The sequence below is a fragment of the Acinonyx jubatus genome, chromosome A3, assembly GCF_027475565.1.
Source record: "Acinonyx jubatus isolate Ajub_Pintada_27869175 chromosome A3, VMU_Ajub_asm_v1.0, whole genome shotgun sequence".
Taxonomy (NCBI): Eukaryota; Metazoa; Chordata; class Mammalia; order Carnivora; family Felidae; genus Acinonyx; species Acinonyx jubatus.
Window position 1 is genome coordinate 27464066 of NC_069388.1, and position 19558 is coordinate 27483623.

At 54.7% G+C, this 19558-nt stretch overlaps 1 protein-coding gene across 1 annotated transcript in view; it reads right to left on the reverse strand.

Moving 5' to 3' along the window:
• Window positions 1-9067: 9067 nt before the first annotated feature.
• The window catches only part of RSPO4 (R-spondin 4), a 35128-nt gene continuing 24637 nt past the window's right edge, over window positions 9068-19558 (reverse strand). The window contains exons 2-5 of the mRNA XM_027069752.2: window positions 15500-15688; window positions 14881-15021; window positions 12955-13140; window positions 9068-10573 (exon numbers count right to left, since the gene is read on the reverse strand). Coding sequence (XP_026925553.1) covers window positions 10470-10573; window positions 12955-13140; window positions 14881-15021; window positions 15500-15688 — 620 coding nt within the window. The 3' untranslated portion in view covers window positions 9068-10469. The remainder of the gene's footprint in view (window positions 10574-12954; window positions 13141-14880; window positions 15022-15499; window positions 15689-19558) is intronic.

Sequence of the window (19558 nt, forward strand, 5' to 3'; positions counted from 1 at the left end):
GACTCTGTAATACCAATCCGCAGTACCAAACCTCAAAGGTACAAAAGGGGACATAATGCAAAGCGAGTCTCTCCCCCCGCCTTGTCCCGACACGCAGATCTCCCCCCATTCCTGAGACAATTCCTCGCAAATCTGTGTAGAGCTATTTTATGTACGTGCTGGAAATACGCACAGGAGTTTGTTACTCGATGATGGCAAACTGCAGACACCATTCCGCATTTTTTTGTTGTTGTTGTTGTTACTTAATAACACACTTTGAAGATCTTTCTACTTCACTCCGGAAAGAGTGCCCCGTTCTTTCTGAGGCCCGATCACGTCCCTTGAGGTCAGCCCGACTCCCCCGTTCCCACTGGCTACCTCCCAGCCGGAGTGGAAATTGGTTCTGGACAACAAAACGCAGGCAGACCCTTGCTGGGGGAGGTGGGGGAGGTGGTGGTGGTGAAAGAGAGAGAGGAGGGAGCAGGAAGTTTCCTGGGAGAGCTTTCCTGGCACAGACACAGCTTCCTTCTGTTGTTGCCCCTTTCTTCCTGCCTTGGGTGTGTGGGCAGAGGCAGCCATCTTGCAACCAGGAGGGCAAGTTCAAGAGAACTGGGGTCCTGATGTAACTGGCTCGCTGAACCAACACCAAGCTACCACCTACCCCCAGACTTTCATATTATGTGTGAAAAACAAACCATTATTTTGCAAGGGGCTGATTCGAAAACGTCGAGCACTTGGCATGACCGTACATGTGTGGGCCGGGTGCATATCCGTCCTGCTGATTTGCCCACACCTCTGTGAGTTCGGGTTTTCTGATACTTACAGTCAGATCGTTCCCAGAAAACCCATAACCAGGGTCTTGAGCAATTAGGGCCTTATTTTCCCCAGGTAACAGAGGCCTGGAGGTCATTGGCAACTGTTAAAGTTTCAGGAGTTCAACAAAGTCAGGGCTGGCGGCTTCATACCCTCTTAAGTCTTTCCCTCAAACTTGTCACCTCATGGGCACAAGATGGCTGCTGCAGCTCCAGACGTTATATCTACATTTAAGGCAGGAGTAAAGTGAAGCGGGAGAGTGTAGCGGTATCTGTCACACGCTGGTGTCGGGAGAGGTGAAAGGAGATTGTTGAAGATATCCTAGAATTCACTGATTTTTAAATAGAAGTGTAATTCACATACAGAGAAATACACGGAACTTAGTTGTACAGTTAGATGAGTCTAGACAAGTGCATCTTCCAAGGGCGTCACCAGCTGAAACAAGTTATAGGACATTTTACCACCTTTCCCACCGCCCCCCCCCCCCAATTCCCTTATGTCCTTTGGGAAGGAGAGATGGGGAGGCATTCAAGATGAAGAGGGGCCTTTGCAAGTCTCATGATGAGACGGCTCCTCTATTTGAAGAGAGAAAACCCCGCTGGCAGAGGGAAGGGACACAGGGTGATAGGTGGATAGGGGGCTAGTTGGGACAAGAGGCCTTCCTGCTGCGGAACAGAGAGTACAAGAAAGTGGCAAAACGTGCAGGTTAAAAGTTGAGCTCCCACCCCGAGCTGTGTGACTTCAAGCAAGGGGTGGGATCTCTCTGTGCCTCAGTTTTCTCTTCTGTAAAATGAGCACACTAATGACCCTTTCTCTGCAAGGCGGAGTGAACTGTGCCGGGCACAGGGGAAGCACTCAGAAAGTGAGTGATCTGCGACCCCTTCAACGCCTGCCTTCCTTCCCTCTTCCATTCGTTCCACAAACACTGATTGGGTGCCTAGCCTGTACCGGCTGCTCTTCTCAATGTTTGGGATTTGTGGTGCTCGAGGCAGATGGGGCCCCTGGGCCTAGTCTGGTGGGGAAGACAAACACAAGTGACGGGGGCAGACATAAAGAGGTCAAGAATTAGATAAACGCTGGCTCCGTCCGTTGAGCGTCTCACTGCCGCTCAGGTCACGATCTCCCGGTTCATGAGTTCAAGCCCTGCCTCGGGCTCTGTGCTGTCAGCACGGAGCCAGCTTCAGATCCCCTGTCTCCCCCCATCCCTCCCCATCCCTCCCCCGCTCCCACTCTCTCTCTCTCAAAAATAAATAAAACATTAAAAAAAAAAAAGAATTAGATAAACCAGATCGTTTTATTTTATTCTATTTTTTCGCTTTAGAAATGAGGCAGCACGGGGGCTCCTAGGGGGGCTCAGTCGGTTAAGCGTCCGACTTCGGCTCAGGTCACGATCTCTCAGTCCGTGGGTTCGAGTCCCATGTCGGGCTCTGTGCTGACAGCTCGGAGCCTGGAACCTGCTTCGGATTCTGTGTCTCTGTCCCTCTCTCTCTGTCCCTCCCCTGCTCTCATTCTGTCTCTCCCTCTCTCTCTCCCTTAAAAAAGTAAAATAAACATTTAAAAAATTAAGAAAAAAAAAAAAAGAAATGAGGCACCACCTCCTTTGGATGCGTCTGGAGTCTTGGGAAGCCTGACCACCCTACGTCCTCCTGCAAATGGAACCTTGAGGGCTTGTTTGGAGATTCTACGGGGGGAGCACAGCTCCTCGCATACCCTTGACGGAAGAATGGTCCTCCTCCATCAGGGAAGGTCGTCCTCTTGGACCCAGCTTGCAGCTTCAAGAGGGACATACACGGAGCAGTGAGGGAGGAAGGGGACGCTGGCCTAGCCAGTCCCATCTGCCCAATCCACCCTGGAGACTGATGGGGTGACAGACGTCACAGCTGGATCACCCTCATCTCCAAACAAGATCATCTCAAATCACCATAAGGGCTATGAAGAAACATTTGAACGGGGACTAAGCAGCGAGTGCCTTGGGGCGGCCTGTACTGTTTAGATAAGATTGTCAGGGAAGGCCTCTGTGGAACTAAGAGAAAGAGAAGGAAGCAGCCAGTGGCGATCTAGATCAACAGGGAGAGCACTCTGGGCAGAGGGTTAGGGATAGCAAGTGCCAAGGCCCTGGGGCCAGAAGGAGATTTCAGGAACAGATGAGGCCAGCGTGGCTGGAGGGGGCAAGGAGGACAGGACAGAAGACAGAGCAGGGGCCGACTTGGTAGGGTCTTGTGGCCATGAGGGGTAGAGATTTCACCTTGTTCCCGGCGTCTCCTGGCCTCCTGCTTCCTCTTCTCTGGTCACCAATGTCACTGGGCCGGTTGGCCGTCCTGAGGCTCCTCCATTGCCTCCAGCAATGAGGCTCACCCTTCCTGAATCCCCTTTACGAAGGCTCCCAGGTCCTCACACCTCCCCCCCCCTCAACCCCTTGCATGTTGTTGGGTTAACAAAGCCACTGCCCTGAGAACACGAAAGAGCCAGCCGGCAAAGTCATTAACTCCTCGGAAAACGAACCCATCATTGTCATCAGAGGGGCAGGTCAAGGGGAGGGCTGTACCTCCTACCACCTGGACCTCGGCCTCAGCCTCGGTTGTGTCACAGTAAAATGGGGGAGAACATCGCAGACAAAAGGGTGAGTCGAGGCTCCTACGCTCTCAGTGGTCACCGGAGAAAATGAGAGTTCAATAGTGAAAGCACTCCTCCTTTACCTGCCCCCATGGAGCTGGCAAAAACACGAGAAAGCCAGGGGCTTCCCGGGGTTAGCAAAAGGGTGTGGGAGGCGGGAATTCTGTGTTCTGCTGGACCTAAAGCAGGGGCATGCCAGTGACCCCGCCACCCTCTCCCTGCGTAAGTAGCCCAGAGAAATTCTACCGCAGGCCCAGGAAGGCGGCCCTAAGAGGCAGTGATTACCGTGACGCAGTCGGAGGAAGGGAGCAGTGGACAGTCGCGTCTAAGGTCAGGGTAAGCGAGCCTCGGAGGGGGCAGGAGCAGGAGAGCTAGATCTAAGAAACACCGCGTGGGTGAGGGGGAAGGGGACGGGAGGAAATCGGTAGCACACACACACAGTTTTTTTTTTAATTAAAAACAATTTTTAAAAAATTTTTAAACAGTATAAGTTTATTTATTTTGAGAGAGAGACAGTGCAAGTGGGGGACGAGGCAGAGAGAGAGGAGAGAGAGAGAGAATCCCAAGTCTTGCCCCCCCACTGCCAGTGAAGAGCCCGATGTGGGGCTCGAACCCACAAAGCAGTGACGTCATGACCTGATCCGAAAGCAAGAGTTGGACGCTTAACTCACTGAGCCACCCCTGCCCCCCGAATCATTTCTGGACATAAAAACATGCAAACCTTAAAGAACATTAAAGAACACAGAGTTAGTGAGGGTGGGTGTGCGGGGGGGAGGGGGGGGCAGAGACGAGTAGGGGCATCAAGAGAGAAATTAAATAGGGGCGCCTGGGTGGCTCAGTCGGCTAAGCATCTGACTTCGGCTCAGGTCACGATCTCACCACTCGTGAGTTTGGGCCCCGCATCGGGGCCCTCTGCGGCCAGCATGGAGCCCGCTTCGGTTCCTGTCTCCCTCTCTCTCTCTGCGCCCGTCCCCCCAGCTTGTCTCAAAAATAAACAAAAACATTCAACAAAAAAAGAGCGAAATTCAATAAAGCAAAAGAGGGGCTTGCCCGGATGGAGAATGACGAACTCAACTCTCTTGACACCCACAGTCTAAAAAAAAGGGGGGGGAAGAAGACAAAATGGGGATGACAGAAGGCAGCCACGGTAGTGCCTTCCTCCAATGAGCTAAAGTAAGCAGAGTGCGCAGAGTGGGATCTGGCACCCAGTAGGGCTTTGCAGTGAGCCCTGGGCCAGCAGGGTGGTCTCCAGCCTGGTGCTGCGGGCTCCCTGGGCAATGCTGCCCTCTCATGGCCACAAGAGTTATAGCACCCAGGCCCCTCCCCAGGGTATCGAACAAAGGGCGTGGAAGGAGGGAGGAGGACTGAGTCACACGAGGAAGGGAGCTCGACTGGGAAAACACAATGGATCAGGTAAGGCTTCCTGGAGGAGGAGCATCTATGCTGCAGAACAGATACGATTTGGAGTCAAGGAGACTACTGGACAGCGTCTCAGCAAAACTTCGCACTAGGTTTGCGTAGGGAGTAGACGTAGCGCCTGCGTGACCAGGCGGAAGAACGCTGTGGGACCCCACGCAGTGGCTCACCCCGGAAGCCGCACCCCTGCTCTTTGGCAGGAGCGAGGACACCCCACTGGGCCTCCCTCCTGGAGCTCAAGGCCATGTCTCCGAGATCCTGTTGGGGAAAAAAAAAAAAAAGCTTCATTTTGGAGTTGATGCAAAGCCATGTGAATGTGTATTCAGGGGATTTAAAGACCCATTTGCCTAGTGTGACTGTCTCCAAAGTATTTTAGTTTCATTTTCATTTTGGGGACTTGGTAGTATATTCCCGTGTCTTGCAAGTCCAAAGGAGCAAAAGAGAAAAGCCAGTCTCCTTCCACCTGCTCCAATCCCGGCCCCCACCCAAGTTCTGCAACTTGCTTTTCTCCGTTAATAATGCATGTGGGCAATTGCCCTGTGTCAGTACATCAAACACTTCCTCGGGATCCTTTCTCAGCGGCCTGGTGTGCCACTGAGTGCTGGCCGATTATACCTTAAGAGGGTCTCCTACAGAGGTTTGGGATGTGTCCCGTTTTTTGTGATCACACGCAGGCTGCAGGGAACAGCTGTGAGGCACATATGCTTGTGTTTTTACACATCCTTGGAAGTGGGTCACCGCCGAGTCAGGGGACGAGTGTGTTGTCATTCTGATAGATGTCATCAACTCATCTTCGCTAGTGGCTGGGCCATGTTCCTCCCCCTAGGAAGGCAGGAGAGAGCGCGGGCTCACCCACAGCCTGGCCAAGCCCTGTGGTTTCCCATTCCGGCCCTTTGCCAATCAGATAGGTCCCAAATGATAGCTCTGGGTGATTTTATTGTCATTTCATTTGAACGAAGCTGGCCATCTCTTCTGGCGCGTGTGTAAGGGCCATTTGGAGTCCCTTTTCCAGATGAGGCTTTTTTGCTGTTACAGGAGCAATACTGCCCAGAAGAGCAGTGGAGATCTGGACGCATCTTTCGTGACACTCGTCTTCCTGGGCTGAGTGGGGCGCACCCCATTGGCGCCCCGCAGGAAGTGGCCACCTGGTGGAAGGCGAGGTTTTGAGTTCCCACTCCATTACTTCCTTTCTGAGCCTTGGATTTCTCACGTATAAAAAGTAGGGATAATAATAAAATCTACTTGGGGCGCCTGGGTGGCGCAGTCGGTTAAGCACCAACTTCGGCTCAGGTCACCATCTCATGGTTCGTGAGTTCGAGCCCCGCGTCGGGCTCTGTGCCGACAGCTCGGAGCCTGGAGCCTGTTTCCGATTCTGTGTCTCCCTCTCTCTCTGCCCCTCCCCAACTCCTGCTCCGTCCCTCTCTCTCAAAATTAAATAAACATGACAAAAAAATTAAAAATAAATAATAAAAGCTACTTCCGAGGGTGAGCTGGAGGATGAATTTAAGTTTTTAATGGTAAATGCCTCACACAGCTCCTGGCCCTGACTTAGTGCTTGGGAGATGGTTGTTGAATGAATGAATGAAATAGGCATTGGAATAAAAACCTTTATTGAGGACTTACTGCGTGTATAAACTCCCACGTATTATTGGAGCTTATTTAAACCTTGCAGTGACACCATGAGAGATACTCTTCTTGTCCCCTTTAACAGAGGAGGAAACTGAGGCACAGAGAGATGGACAGGATCTTGCCTAAGGGCTCAGAGATGGTCAGTGGCCCGCAGGTGAAATTTCTGGCCTTCCTGTGAGGCTCTTCCCTGCCTCACCCCTCTTCACCCCCATTCCAGTTGTCTGTTGCTGCAAAACAAAGCTTCCAAACCTCAGGCACAGAAAGCAGCAACCATTTTATTATGCTTGTGAGTCCTGAGGATCAGGAGTTCAGAGAGGGCAGATTCTCTCCGCTGGGGCCTTAGCTAGGCAGACTGTGCAGCTAAGGGCTGCAGGAGTCACTTCTGAGCTGGCTTCTTCAGTCCCGGGTCTGGCTGGCTGATCTATTCGGCCTTGTGGGTGGTGAGTGTCCAGTTGAATGGAAGACTATGGGGAAGGCTGGCAGTTGGAGGGCAAGGTGGAGAAGCAAGAGACCCCAGGGCTGAGTGCTTGGATCCCAGGGTCGGGGGCCTAGGAAGCTGGCACATTCTGGGGTCAGTACCTCCACGAACAGCTTCTGCTCCAGGCATTTGCACAGCCTGTTTCCCGGAGCTGGGCCCCCTCCAGACCCGTGTCCGGCTTCCGTTCCCAGCCTATCCATCTGGCCCTGGAGGAGGTGCTCCCTGAGCCCCCTTGGGCTGTGTAGACGCATTTGCTGTCCCTCCTCCCAGATCCTGTCGCCGGGGGGGGGGGGGGGGGCGATGTGCAGCCCTGTCACGCCATTGTAACTGACTTGAGTACAGACTGGAAAGCTCCAGGGACAAGGTCTTGGGTCTTTATCACCAGCACCCAGCACAGTCCCAGGCACACAGCAGCGCCTTGGTGCATATTTACTGAACCGATGGCGAGGTGAGACTGGTAACTTTTGAGCGACTTTAACTCGAGCCTCAGTTTCCTCTTCTGTAAGTTAGCTTGCAGCGCTGCTGTGAAGCGGCAGGAGATGACGCGGAAAGGCACGCACACAGGAGAAGTCGGAAAGGTGATCTACATCGAAGAGAGAAAAGCAAAGGAAAAAAGATACTGCCCCCAAAGCCCTGGGTCGTGTTAATTACGTTTAAGACATTCCGATCATTAATCGTCAGTATCACTACTGCTGCTTTTGTTCTCAGAAGCATGCACGTTTCCTGAGTCTGATGGGCCGCACAGGATGGTCTGAAATCCTCCTATACGTGAACATGGGAGAAACAGAACTCCCCGAGTCACTGGGGGCTGGAGGCCGGGAGGTCAGGAACTGCTACAGTCTCCATTACCGCTGTAGGATGAATCCCTGTCCCCTCTGTGCGAGGGAGGGTCCGAGCCCTGGGCCTTCACTGCTGTGAATGGTTTCACCATTGCAACTGTTGTCTGTTGTCGTCCAGCCTGAGGCGGGAGGCGGCCTCCCCCTGTCATCCACCCCCCCCCCCTCCTGCCCACCAGCCCCATAGGAGAGAAAAGCCTTGCGTCCCCGTTTCTACAAAGTGCCTGGCTGCAAGCGCGCCTGCAGCGCTGTTCCTGGTTGGGCGGCGCCCTCTAGGGACAGGAGGTGGGAATGACAGGCAGGGCCGTGGTGCGGGTCCGGGGGAACCGGGACACCGTGAGCTCCCGGGTGGGGAGTCTGCCTGCGGAGTGGGCTCTGGGGGTGGCCGGCGCAGCGTGGCGGAGCTGGGCGGGAGGGCTAAACAGCAACTCCTCCGCTCGGGCCAAGCCTTGTTTTCTCTGTGGAATAGCATCTGGCATCCTAGAATTCAAATCTCACCAGAAAACTGTATAGAGGAGAGATACACACGTGAGACTCCGAAGAACCACGTTGCCGAGCCCCGCTTTCAGAATCAAAATGGCAGCTGGGATTCTAAGTCACCCGAGAGCCACCCTTTCGGCTGAGCTTGTCCTGGAATGGGTCGTTGGCTCCCACTGTCTGCCGCCGAACTTGTTGGAGACTGGTAGGCCTGGGGTATGGCCCTGGAATCTGAATTTTTACAAAAAGCGCTCAGGAAGATGCTGCTGGGCCACTCCTATTCGGGCAACGGCTTCTATCTGGTCAGGCCCCCTCTGCATCCATCAGATTGGGGGGGGGGGGGGCTGAGGCCCAGAAAGAAAAAATGACTTGGCCTAAAGCCCACAGATGGCTGGTGGCAGGCTGGGACTTGAACCTGGGCCCCCAGTGCTAAAGCCACTCTCACCAGCAGCCCAGGGGATTGAGATGGCTCCTTAGGATGGTCGTGCCTCCTGGGCCTCCCCGGCCCCTCCTGTGATTCATGGGGCCGAGAGGTGCTGGGGGTGGGGGCCGACAGTGCTACTGCCTTCTGTCTGTGGCTAAGCCTCCTTCTTGAGAGGAGCCTGGGGGACTGTGGGCCCCTTCTCTTCTTTCAGCACCCCCTTCGTCCCCCACACACCCAGGCCCTCTGCGCATTCCAGGGAAGACCGCCCCACATGGTTTAGATTCGGCTACTCCAAACTCATCAGCATCATGGTTTTGTAACACCCGCCTGATGCCCAAGAAGCACTTGCAAATTTCTTTTTTCTTTTCTCTTTATTAAAAAAAAAAAAAAAAAAAAGTCAGGACCTTGAAACAACGACAATAGAGCATTTCAGAGGCACAAACTTTGCAGAAGAGAAGCTGGTAGTCTGGCCAGGCAAGGAAGGGCTGTGGCTGTCCTCAGGGAGGAGGAGGGGAGCTAGGAGTGAGGGCGGGCCTTTGGGGGGGGTTCAGAGGGTGTGCCAGGCAGAGGGAAGCCTGCGGGTGGACACTCTTGTGGGGTGGGGGAGTGCTACTTTGTCCCTTTCAGCCTCTCTTCCAGCCTGCACACACCCCGTCCCCAGGCCACCCCAGACCCTCAAAGCTCCTAGCTGCTGGACCTTCTCAGTTCAGGCCAGCAGGTAATGCCAGGGCAAGCTGGGAGCCCCCCTTCTGGAGAATCCGGGAGGCCAAGGAGGAGGAGGTTGGTACCATGATGGTGGAATGACAGGCAGTGAGAACAAACCCACTTCTCAGCTAGGTCTAACTGGAGGACCCCCCCCCCCCCCGCCAATGTTCTTCCTGCCGGGTGTGTGAGGTTGTCACAGTGAAATACGAGTGCGCAGGGTTCAGTGGTGGCGTGGGGGAGTGGGAGAATCTTCCCTCGCTTCTGCCCCTTCCCTTGCTCCTTCCTTCATCTCCTCTCCAAAGGCCCCCAGAGTTGTGCCCTGCAGGGCAGCCAGTAAGTAAAAAGTCTAGCACCTGGGTTCCCTTGGGCAAGTCCCTTCTTGGGCCTCAGTTTCCCCATGAGTACAACAGGGGGCTCCAGGGTGGGGAACAGAGCAGCCTGGATAATCTCAAAATTCCTTTCAGCTTTGATGGCCTCTTCTGGGGCTTCCTATGCGAGCTGGTGACCAAGGGCCGTGGAAATGGCCTCCAGGGATTGGCCTGAGCAGGGGGCACTCACAGCCCTGGGTTCTGGGGTCTCCTCTGGAGCAGAAGCGGGGCTGTCCGGATACAAGCAGCCTGCCTGTACTGCGACCTGGGCCCTGCCCTTGGAAACCCCTTCTCTGCGAAGCTGGGGTCAGGACAAGGTCAGGGTAAGGCCTAGAAAAAGTGGTTTGCTTTCTTTAAGAAGTAGATAGAGCATCTGGGGAGCAAGGCACAGACGGTCGGTCTCTCAAAGTGTGTGTGCGTGTGCGTGTGTGAGAGAGAGAGAGAGGGAGAGAGAGAAGAGACACAGAGGGCACGGTGAAGAACAGGAAGGAAAGCAGCGGAAAAGGAAAAGAAAGGCAGGTAGATAAAAGGGAAATGAGTAAGAAGGGAGAGGATTAGAGGGAGGGAGGAGAGGAAGACAGATGAAGGAGTATCAGAAAGAGAAACAGGAAAGGTGGAAGGACACAGGGACAGAGGGTGGGGAGAGGCAAGACAAAGCAGCAGCAGGAACCGTGGTGGAAAGGGCTGGAGCAGGAGGCACGGGGCGCTGGGGGCTGCAGCTCTGGGGCTCCTCAGGCGGCCGGCTGGTGGGGCCTCACGTCCAGCGTGCGATCCAGCCTCCTGTCCTTGCGCGGGCGCCCGTCTCTCCGGCCCTTCTTCTGGCTGGGGCTCTTCTCTGCACCGAGAGCACAGGGTGTTGTTTCTGAGGCCATTCGGGGCCCCGGGAGGCCCCTCCATCCTTCCAGATGAGGGTGGGCCCCCCACTCCCCCTGAGCGGGGCTCAGAACCACCTTTGGGTGCTGACCTTACAATCACTCCACTTTGGAGCGTGGACTGCGGGGGAACCTACCCGACATGGACCACTGCTCCCACTTCCCTAGCAGGTGAGGAGGGGCACTGACTGTCTGAGGGCACCCCCACCCCCACCATGCCGGGCATCTGGCCTGGCCAGGCCCAGAGGTTCGCATGGGGCGAGGGGGCCGGTCAGGACTTAGGGCGGCCTCGCGGGGGGTGCCCGTGACCCTCCTGGGGGCACTCACTTCGCAGTTTACAAGGCTCCAAGCCGGAGACTCCATACCTTTTGCCCGGGTCCCGGCACCAGCTCCCCCACTCACCTTCGGGGCCCCAGCTCTGGCCTCAGACGACAAGGACAGTAGCATTCAGCCAGCACCCCTGCATGCAGCCACGTCCCGCAGGTGTGGGAGCAGGCGCGGCCCCACCGCCCCCATATGACAGTCCGTGCTGTGGGGAGGGGTGGCCTGGCCTGCAAACCCCAGACCTACCTGGGAACCTTGACCCCACTGTACCCCCAGTCCCCCAACCCTGCGGCGGGGATGAGTTTCTAGCACAAACATCTGATTCGTCCCATTTCTCAGATAAAGTGACTGAGGCCCAACAGGGACCTTGCTTGGCTGGTGACATAGTCTGGGTTGGACTTCCTGGTGTCACTTTCAAGTGGCTCCCGGCTCACGTGGAGGAAAAGACCACACCTTCTCCCCCCAGCCTTCCTGCCTCCACTCACCCCTCAGGGCAGATCCTGGGTCATCCTCTTAGATGAGGCTGTCCACCTCTGGGCCTCCCTTCACCCACTCCTGAACCCTTAGGGGTTGCTTAGGCCAGGCTCCCACTCTAAACTCCGGGGCTGGCTGTGTCAGCTGAAATGACATAAGCATCTGGGGGATGAAGGGTGGCCACTGCCTGAGTGGCTGTGCCAGCTTTGAAGGTAGGAGGGTGGGGTGAGTGGTGTGGGGTCCCCAGCCCTTCCCTCTGCCTGCCTGATATGGGCCCACCTTCCTCCCATCCACCCACCCATCCACTCCTCAACAAATGTTAACTGAGCACCTACTGTGTGCCAGACCCTGTTCTAGGCCCTGGAGAGGCAGCCGTGAACAAGGCGGACAAAGACTCGGCTTTCACCGGGGATCGCATTCTAGTAAGGAAGACAGACACTAAACAAGGCAGCACAAGAGTGTGCGCCATCATTTTGGGAGGAAGTAAGTGCTGTGACACCACGGGATGGCGGTCCCAGACACGGGTGGTGTCTCTTGGCAGGGGCAGTCGTGGAGGGCCTCTCTGCGGAGGGGACTTTGAGCTGAGCCCCGGAGGATGCAAATAGCTCACAGTAGGGTTGTCGTGAGGACGAAAGGCATCGGTTTACAGACTGACCACAGGGCCCAGCGCATGAATGTTTGCTGCTGTCATTCATTCTTCATTCATCATCATCATCATCACCTATGGGAAGACATTTCCTCTCTCTCTGTCCCTCCATTGCCAATCACCACCAGCAATCATGTGCCGTGACAGGTGCTGTAGAGAACTTTCCATCTGTCCGTTTGTCCACGTGGGTGTTTTTGGGGGCCTGGGGTCTTAGTTTCCCCAGTCCCCTCTCAACCTCACCCTCTGTCCCCGGCCGCCCAGCTCTGCTGTCTGTACTCCCAACCCAGACGACAAGTGCTCCTGAAACCAGGCGTGTCCCTGGGCTCAAGTCCTGGCCCTACCACATGCCAGCTGTGTGCCCCCCCACCGCCCCCGTAACCTGGATCCGGGTTCCTTACACTGACTCTAGATTCCTCTTTGCACACAGACCTACGTTTGGATCCCAGGTCCACACTTTCCTAGCTGCATGACCCTGAGGCAAGTGACAACCTCTCTGGGCCCCGATCTCCTCCTCTGTTGAAGGGGGATGGTAACGATTCCACACCATCGAGTCATGGTGCAGATTAAATGACCTGAAGGTGGATTAGCACACTGGCCACGGCAATAGCAGATGCACAGTTAATGCTGGCCCCCTGCGCATTATTGCTACTCACTGTTCACGTCGTACCTACCACCCTCCGCGGCCTCTCTTCTCTTTAAGTCAGTGGCTTTAATAGCTGGGACTGACCCCAGCCAGGAAGGACACCGGGGTGGGCGATGCTTAGCCCATGGGAAGGAATGGCTACTCTTGGACTTTCGGGCAGCCCTACACGCACTATTTGGGCAGGTGATGTCCCCAGCTGCTCAAAGTCCCCCGTGGGCCCTGCCCACTGCAGCCCCGAATGCCGGCCTGGTGCTCACCTGCTGGGCAGGGCCTCTGGATGGGACATTTCCGTGACTCGGACAGCACCTGGCAGGTGTCTGCCTCGTCCCTCCCGGCCCGGCCGGCCTCCCGCACCCGGGTCTCCAGGCCCCAGGCCGAGCCACAGGTCTTCCCGTTGTGCATGCAGGGGCTCCAGCTGCCCCAGGGGCCCAGCTCACATTCTTCTGCTGGGTGGAGACAGACAGACAGACAGATAGACAGTTCTGGTCAGCTGGCAGTGAGTGTCCTTCAGATCCAAGGGCAGGGTCTGAGGGGGTCCCGTTCCCCGAACGCTGTCTCCACATGCAAGGGGTTTGCAAGCTCTCACAAGGAGCAGAGGGGAGACACTTAAATATCTATTTATGAGAGCCCGGGATGGGCGCTAGACTAAAGCATGCCCAGGCCAGATGCGGCGGGGGGAAGGGGGTGGGGCGTGACCACTGGCTTTAGAGGGGAAGACTTCCCCCAGGAGATGACAGAGGGGCTAAAGGGAGAGGAGGTGATCCAGTGGGACCAGAAGGAAGCACCATGAGGGTAGGCGTGCACAGCCCTGGGGGCCTGGCAGACCGTGTCTGAGGGATGGCAGCTAGAGCAGGGGCAGGGTGAAGGCTGGGAGGAGGAGGGCCAGGCGAAGAGGCCAGAAGGTCTGCTGGGAGGCCCTCAGGGCAGAGACACTGCTTCGACCTTGATCATGTGCCTTTGATGGGCTGTGGAAGGTGGAAGCCGTGCAGTGCTGTTGTGAGGAAAAATGAGGTCATGGGACATGAACGTCCTCAGTAGGAAACAACTTAAAAAAAACCCATATATATATATGTACATATATATCAAATCATGTCATATATATATGAATCAAATGTGAACATATATATTTTTTATATTTATATATTTCTATAATAAATATAAATATATAAATATAAAAACATATAATAGAAATATATTATAAATATATATTATAAATGTATATAAATATATATATTTATTAATATAAATACATATTTATAAGTATATATTTATATATTTATATTTACTTATAAATATAAATATATACATTATAAATATGTATAAATATATATACATCATAAATATATATAAATATATATATATTATATATTTGTTCACATTTGATTCTTTTAAGAGCCCCTGAGAAGTAGGCAAAGAACAGGGCAGCTATGGGATACCCCCATTTTGCAGATGAGGCCACTGAGGCCTTGAGTAGGTAAGGGGCCCGCTAAGGGAACAGAGAAGGGGGTTCAACATCAGAACACTGTAAGCGTTTCAGACCTGATCGGGCCCAGAAGCCAGGTCTCCAGGCCTGAGAACAACGGTCCTTTTGCTAGATGTGTTGATTTGACAAGCAGGGACTGAGCACCTACTGTGTGCCTCATGCTGTGCTAGGTGCTGAGTGGCAGCGGTGACCAGACCGACTGGCTCTGCCTCCCAGAGTTCACCGCCTAGAAAAGTCAGGCGGGAAGGGCAGGGTGCTCCTGCGGTAACGGGAGGAAGCACAGGCAGGTGCCGGAGCCCAGAGGAGGCATGGGCCCCAGGGGCCTGGGGGGAGCTGGAAGACTTCCTGGAGGAGGTGACTCCTGACCTGAAGCTTGAAGTAGGGGTGGGGAGGTTAGCCAGGCTCAGGGAGGGGCGAAGGGGAGAAGTGAAAAGGATGTGAACGCGGGTCTGTCTTATTCCTCGGCAGTACTCTTCTCGTGACCTCTGCTGCCTCCCCCTGGCAAGGGCAGTGAAGCCGCTGTCGGTAATAACGGCAAATCACAGTGACGGTGCTGGAGGCTCCCTCTGTGTGCCTGACGTCACCTGTTGGGCCTCCAATCACCACGCGACATTCTCTTAAGGTTCTTCCGGCTCTCCCAACGCCCCGCACGCACCGGGCCCTGCAGGGAAGCAGGTGGGGCGAGGAGGCCCCCACTCACCCTGGCACTCCCGCGTGCTGGGCTGGGCCGCGGTGCCCAGCGGGCAGGTGGGCAGACACTTCCCCTTGTACAGGTAAAACCGCCGCTTGCACCGGATGCAGAAGTCCTGGCTGAAGCAGCTCTCACACGTGGCCCCACATTCTGCAACAGAGCCAAGGTCACCCGCGGTGAGGGCGGCTGCCCTCGGAGAGGGCAAGCGGCTCGTCTGATGTCGTCACATAGCAAATCTAGGCTGGGAGTGCGGACTTTCTGCCCCATTTCCATCAAAGCTCAAAGATGGCCGTGGTTTGTCCCGGGTCGCCATGCAAAGCAGAGTCAGGACTTAGGACTCCTTTTCTCGCTTGAGCTAGGTCCAGAGGGCGCGAGTTAACACGCCCAAGGCCACACAGTGCATAGGGTGGAGGCGAAGGTTCCCTGCCCCCTTAGCGCTGAGACCAGACAGGACACTGACTTGCTTGCAGCTTCGGAGTCAGCCTGAAACCCCGCCTGAAATCCCAGAGTCTGGGCTCAGGCACAAACCAGTTGCCCTGTGGCCCTGTCGGGGGGGGGGAGGGGGCGGATATGGGCCGGAGGCCTCAGGGGCCCAGCACGAGCACAGGACAAGGGAGGAACCACGTACTTTTGCACCTGTTGAACTCCTGGCCGCGGACGCCGAAGTAGCCAGAGGGACAGTCATGCACACACTTGCCGTACTGGCGGATACCTTCCCGGCGGATGAACAGGAACAACCTCTGCTGGCACGTGGAACAGCCGTTCTCCTCGGAGCAGATGACGCAGCCCGTGCAGTTGCCCCCCGGACCAGTGCCCGCTGCCAGCCAGGCCAGGGTGGGAGGGGAGGGGGAGGGGGAGAGAGAGAGACAGAGAGAGTCAAACCACGTAGGTGAGCAGCTCAGACTGCCTCGCGGAGCGTATTAACTGAACACACGGCCACCCAGACGAACGACATTTCCCCCACGGCCAGGTATGATCACGTGACCCCAATCTGGCCACTGGGGTATAAGGGAGAGCAACGCGTGCAACCTCTCAAAAGGTGCCTTAACAAGCACGGGCGGGCCTCGTGTCACCCCCTCGTCCTTCCTGGTGTTGGAACGTGAACATGATGGCCGGAACTCAAGCAGCCATTTTGGACCATGAAGTAGGAACCACGTGTTGGGGATGGCAGAGCAAGAAAAGCAAAAGAGCCTGAGTCCCCGAGGAAGGTAGAACTGTTGTGCGAGCCCTGGACTGCCTGTGCCGACTTACAAGAGAGAGAAATCAATGTCTCTTTTGTTTAAACCATTGTTATCTGGAGTTGTCTATAACTCACAGACAAACTTAACCTTCAGGGAAATGGTGTGCATTTTTGAGCGTGTGGGGGGTGGGGTGCACGTCCATGTGGGGGTGGGGGAGACCCTCGGCCCCCTGCGGCGGGTCCGAACAATACTCCGTTCCTGCCTGTCACCACCATCAAGGGCTCCCAACATCATTAAGCATAGCAAGTTGAGGAAAGAAAATTTTTGTTGCCCCAGAATCAGCAACCAGACCCAAAGCTGGGAAGAAGGAGATGGAGAATACTCTAGAAAGAGATCCTCTCCCAGGCTCATGGTGGGGGGGGGGGAGGGGAGGGTCCTTGCTATCCTGGCCATCACCTGATTAAGCTGACCACTTAGAGAGAGGGGCTCATGGGAGACTGGAATTGTCAGCCTGGGGGGGGGGATTGCTGTGGCTTTCCTTCTGTTCCCAACCCCCAAAACCAAATGAGGAGAGATGCATGGTGCTCCTCACAGAGATGGGGTGTCTGCAAAAAGAGGTGACCAGCTTCTCATGCCCCGGGGGGACACTCGCTTGTGTTGGAGCCCTGCAGATCTGCCCCTTTCCAGGCCTCTCTGAGCAGAGAAAAGAGGCCAAGGGAGAGAAGGGCAGGGCTGAGTGGGTGGGCAGCAGTGAAAGAGCCTGCACATCCCTCATGGCAGGCACGAGGGGCTTCTCGGCGGCAAGGGCCCCGTAGAAGTACCCAGGCTTCGGTGCTCTTGCTGTTGCCTTACCCAGGCAGGCTGGTTGATGGCAAGTGTCCCGGTAAGAGGCAGCAAGGGAAACCATGGAAGGCAGGAGCCGAGGAGAGTCAGAAAGTGACCAGGTGTCGCGAAGGATCAAGCAGCTTCTTCGAGGTGATTGGGAACACATTAAAAATATATATATTTTTTAACGTGTATTCATTTTGGAGAGAGAGACAGAGCGTGAGCTGGGGGAGGGGCAGCGAGAGAGGGAGACACAGAATCCGAAGCAGGCTCCAGGCTCCGAGCTGTCAGCACAGAGCCCGACGTGGGGCTCGAACTCACAAACTGCGAGATCGTGACCTGAGCCGAAATTGGATGCTTATCTGCCTGAGCCACCCAGGTGCCCTGGGGACACATTACACTGTTCCACATTTATACCCCGTTTAAGGTCAGACTGCTTAATACACCAGTTACACACCTCGGCTCACTGAGCCCATGGCCACTCAGCACAGGATGTTCTTGACTTTCCAGCTCTGCCCCCCCTTTCTGTTGGGGCCCGACCTGCCTTTTAGAGGAATTCCCCATTGTGTGAGAGAACCTGGAGAAGGGCCAATCCCGGTGTCCCCCTAGAACAAAAACCAAGGAGGCCAAGCCCTTCTTCAAGTTGGCAGTGACTGGGCATTGACCAATCAGATACTCATCCCCATGACCCTGAGTCCTGGGAGTCGAACAAAGAGAGTAAGGAGGATATGTGGGGATAAGGGTCCAGGTAGAAGCGAGCTGACTGCCCAGACCAGCCTGGGGCCTTTCTGCCTCCCCTCCTTCCCGCTGTGGGGTGGATCCTGCATTTCTCCCAGCCTGATCTCCAGCTGCCTGGATTCTGGGAGCCCCCCACATCCTGCTGCTAAGTCCCCTTGCTGTTGCTTACAACTGAGAACCCTCACTAATGTCCCTGGGAAGAGCAGAGTCAAGGTTTGCGTGTTTCCAAAGCTGTAGACCCGCAGGAACCTGGGGGCGGAGAGAAGGTGTGATGTCGTAAGAGGGAACCCCTGGGGCCAGAGAGAGAACTTCAGCTGAAAAAACGAACAGAGCCCACACCTCCCGCCCAACGGGAGACAAGTTAAATTCTGATAATACAAAGGGCTGGCAAGGATGAAAGGAAACTTTCCGTTCTGATAGTGTAAATGCTGGAGAAAAATCCAGCAGCATCTAGAACATTTGAGGATGTGCCTTTGCCGAACACAGCCGCTTGACTTGTGGTCTAAACCCTAGAGCAGAGCTTCTCAAATTCTTGTACCAGCCTCTTGGAGGGGGCTTGTTACAACACACAGCGCTGGGTTCCACCCTGAGTGTCTGATTCAGTAGATCTGGGGGGGGGGTGGTGGCGAGGGGATGCTGAGAATTTGTATTTCTAACTGGTTCCAGGTGATGCTACTCTGTTGCTGCTGGTCCCTGAGTATGCTCTCAGAACCACTGACACAGAGAGACTCTGGTGTCTGTGCCCAGAGAGACATGAACAGAGATGTTCACTGCAGCATCACTGAATAGCAAACAGTTGCAAAAACCCGTGTATCAAAAGAAGAGAGAAACACAGGTGGCACGCAGCCATATACGCTCGCCACATTCCATATCCAGGACCCATGATAAATGCCTGAGGCTGAGTTGTAGCTGTCATTATGGATACATTTCAGAGACGATGCTGAGAGCAAAGAAAGCAAACGGCATAATGAACATAATGAATCGTGCAGGAAGAGACCATTCGTAGAAAGTTCCAAACTGCAAAGCAATGCTCTGGGTCATTTACGATACTTAAATTTGTATTAAGAGTAAAAGACACAGGGGACCGATGAAACACTGAATTCAGAATGGGCTCCTCCTCCGAGGTGAGGTGAGAAGTGGGAAAGGGGATTCAGGAAGAAGGCTGGAGACTTCTCTTGAATCTGTAGTATTTAATTTCTGAAAATCTGCAACAAATACGAAAATGGCAATATTTGCTACACGTGGCTGGCAGGTGTACAGATGTCTATTAGGTTTTTTATTCTTGCCTGTAGGGTTGAGCTACTTTACAATAAAAATATACTTCAAAAATGTTTAGCCTCTGTTGTGTGTGTGGGTTGGGGAGGGAAAAGCGGGGAGAGGACATCTAATCCTACCCCTCCCAGCTTCCTTCCCCAAGCCCTGGCCCATCCTCAAGCTGAGGCCTTGGGCAGGGGACGGTGACAGAAGTTCTGAGAGCCATGGAGACCTGCAGCCATGAGAGCTATGAGAGTTGTCCTCCCTCCCCCCATGTTCATTCTCCCTCCTCCTCAGTAACGGAACCCTCCTGTTTAGCGAATTAATGTCTTCCAAGAACAAAGACTACATTTCCCAGGCTCCTTTGCAGTGGTATGGGATGCTACATCTAAGTTCTGACCAATGGGCTTCCAGTGGGAGTGTCCTGTGCCACCCGCCAAATGACCTGCAAAGAAGAGCTGCTCTATTTTCCTCCCCTTCTTTGTGGGCCTGCGGGGACTGCAGACTTGGAGGCAGGAGCCAGGGCAGGTGCAGGCGGCAGAGGGACCTAGCAGAGAGACCACGGCGAGGCCATACTAGCCCAGGGCAGTCTACCTCACATTCTCGTTTGGGAGAGGGAGGAAAGTGTCAATCCTCTTGGTTAAGCCATGAGGACCGCATGATAACGACTGACGATGTGGGCTTTTCAT